Source organism: Amia ocellicauda, chromosome 10, assembly GCF_036373705.1.
Source record: "Amia ocellicauda isolate fAmiCal2 chromosome 10, fAmiCal2.hap1, whole genome shotgun sequence".
Lineage (NCBI taxonomy): Eukaryota > Metazoa > Chordata > Actinopteri > Amiiformes > Amiidae > Amia > Amia ocellicauda.
The window spans coordinates 33,640,950-33,643,504 of record NC_089859.1 but is presented as its reverse complement, the minus strand read 5'-3'; the positions used below and the strand labels follow the sequence as shown (position 1 = coordinate 33,643,504).

General features: G+C 55.9%; 1 protein-coding gene across 1 annotated transcript; it reads left to right on the top strand.

Annotated features, from left to right (window-relative positions):
• Positions 1-542: 542 nt before the first annotated feature.
• LOC136759572 (uncharacterized) lies at positions 543-2,267 on the top strand. The gene has a single exon (XM_066714576.1). The coding sequence runs from the start codon at positions 543-545 to the stop codon at positions 2,265-2,267; it is 1,725 nt and encodes a 574-aa protein (XP_066570673.1).
• Positions 2,268-2,555: the final 288 nt, after the last annotated feature.

The following is a 2,555-nucleotide window of genomic DNA, read 5'->3' as shown; positions in this document are numbered from 1 at the left end:
ATCTCATTGAATGAACTGTGTCACAGTTCCCTAGCCCTGACCCTCTTCCTCCACTAGAGGTCATTCTCTTGCCTTTTCCTGCTCCCTTCACTGCTTTCCTTTTTTCTATCAATTAACATTCCACCTCACCCTTGTGCACTTCTACTCCTGTCCTTTGTTCTTATTTGTCCTGCTCCTGTCCTCCTAGTTCCTGCTCTCCTTTATAAACCCTTCACTGCCCTCACTCTGGGCAAAGTGTTGTCAGCTCTACCTGCTTCACCTAGCCTTGTTCTCCTTAGCGCCTTGTCCTGTAACCTTGTGTCTCTCTCTCTCTCGCTTTGTGTTCTGTATCTGTTTCTCTTGACCTCCTGGATTTCGACCTTTTGTCTGTGACCTCGACCTCGCCTTTGGATTCTCCTTGGTTTCTGTCTGCTCATTGCAGTAGCTCTGCACTTGGGTCCTTTCTCTATCAGCTTAACGGTCCTCTCACGAGGTAACCGTGACAGAACACTTTGCCGCTAAATGGACCCAGCGATGCTGACCACCTTCGCTACCCGGGGGGTATGATCGGGGAGAATACGCGGCTGCTCCAGGGGCTTATTGCCAAACTGAACCTGGTGCTGGAGGTCCTGGCACCTGTGTCTACGGCTCCCAAGGCTTTCATGCCTCCTGATGCTTCCACAGCTCCGCCTCCTGATGCTTCCACGGCACTACCTCCTGCTGCTCCACCTCCCAAAACCACTACAGCTCCCAAGACTCAGTCTTCTACGGCCCCCAAGGCTTCCATGCCTCCTGATGCTTCCTCGGCTCTGCATCCTGATGCTTTCACGGCACCGCCTCCCGAAGCTATTGCTTCTCCGCCTCCTGTGGTTCCCTTGGTGCTGCCTTCCGCGGCTCTGCCTCCTGAGGATACACCTACAGATGCTTCTATGGTTCTGCCCCTTGAAACTGCACCGTCTCCAGTGATGCCGGCTCCTGTGGTCATAGCTTCTAAGACTCCACCTCCCGAGGCTCTTGTAGCTCTGCCTCCCGAGGCTCTGCCTCCTGAGGCTACACCTACAGATGCGTCTACGGCTCCGTCTCCTGAGACTGCACCGCCTCCAGTGATACCGGCTCCTGTGGCTGAAGCTTCTAAGGCTCCACCTCCTGAGGTTCTTGCAGCTCCACCTTCCGCAGCTCCTGCTCCTGAGGCTCCACCTCCAGACACTTCCATGGCTCCGCCCCCTGAGACTGTGTCGCCTCCTATGATGCCGTCTCCTGTGGCTGAAGCTTCTAAGGCTCTGCCTCCCGAGTCTCCCACGGCTCTGTCTTCTGTGGCTCCGCCCATCAAGACCTCCTTGGCTTCCATGGCCCCTGCAAATTTGCCTCCCGAGGTCCCTTCGGTTCCGCCTTCCCAGGCTCCACCCCCAGAGGAATTTACGACCCCATCTTCTATGGCTCCGCCTACTGAGGCTTTCGTACCTCCCGAGGTATCAACCGTATCGCCTCATGAGACTGCGCCTCCCTCGGCTCTGCCTTATGAGGCATCTACTGCTCTGCCTCCCTTGGCGCCGCCTCTTGTGGTTCCGCCTTCCTTGTTGCCATCCCCTGAGACTGCAACTCCTTCGGCTCTGCCTCCAGTGGCGCCACCTTCCTTGGCGTCGCCGCCTCCCGAGACTTATGAGGCTTCAACAGCTCAGCCTCCTGAGACCTCTGCGGCGCCGCCTTCCACAGTTTCCCTGTCTCCATCTCTCAAGCCTTCCAAGACTCCACCTCCGACGGCTCCGCTTCCTACAGCTTCCGTGGCTTCGCCTTCCCAGCTCCCGGCTTCTGTGGCCTCATCGGTTCCGTCCACCAAACCTCCAGCACCTCCTCTGCCTGACCCGGACCCTACCTCTTTCTGGAGATCGTCTTCCAGTTCTCCAGACTCTGCATCTGTCCGGAAACTACCTTCCGGCTCTTTGGATCTCACCTCTGTCCTGCAATTGTCGTTCAGACCTCCAGACCCTGTCTTTGTCTTGTGGCCGTCTCCTAGACCTCCTGAAACCGTTCCTGTCCTGAGGCCATCTCCCAGACCACCTGAAACTGTTCCTGTCCTGTGGCCACCTCCAAGACCTCCAGAACCCGATCCCATCCCATGGCCATCCTTCAGACCTTTTGCCCCTGCCTTGTGGCCACCTCCCAGACCTCCCGACCTTGCCTTATGGCCACCCTATAGAAATCTTGCCCTTTCCCTCCTTCTTTTCATCTGTTTCCCCACTACCTTTAGTCCTGATCTTCTGTCCTTTGGCTTTCCCCGCTGTATCTAGTCTTATTCGGCTGTGCCGAGCGTGGAGGGGGGGGTACTGTCACAGTTCCCTAGCCCTGACCCTCTTCCTCCACTAGAGGCCATTTCTCTTGCCTTTTCCTGCTCCCTTCACTGCTTTCCTTTTTTCTATCAATTAACATTCCACCTCACCCTTGTGCACTTCTACTCCTGTCCTTTGTTCTTATTGGTCCTGCTCCTGTCTTCCTAGTTCCTGCTCTCCTTTATAAACCCCTCACTCTGGGCAAAGTGTTGTCAGCTCTACCTGCTTCACCTAGCCTTGTTCTCCTTA

What these genes read in the sequence shown, in the direction of transcription:
- LOC136759572 (XM_066714576.1), top strand. Translation starts at nt 543, where the DNA reads ATGATCGGGGAGAATACGCGGCTGCTCCAGGGGCTTATTGCCAAACTG.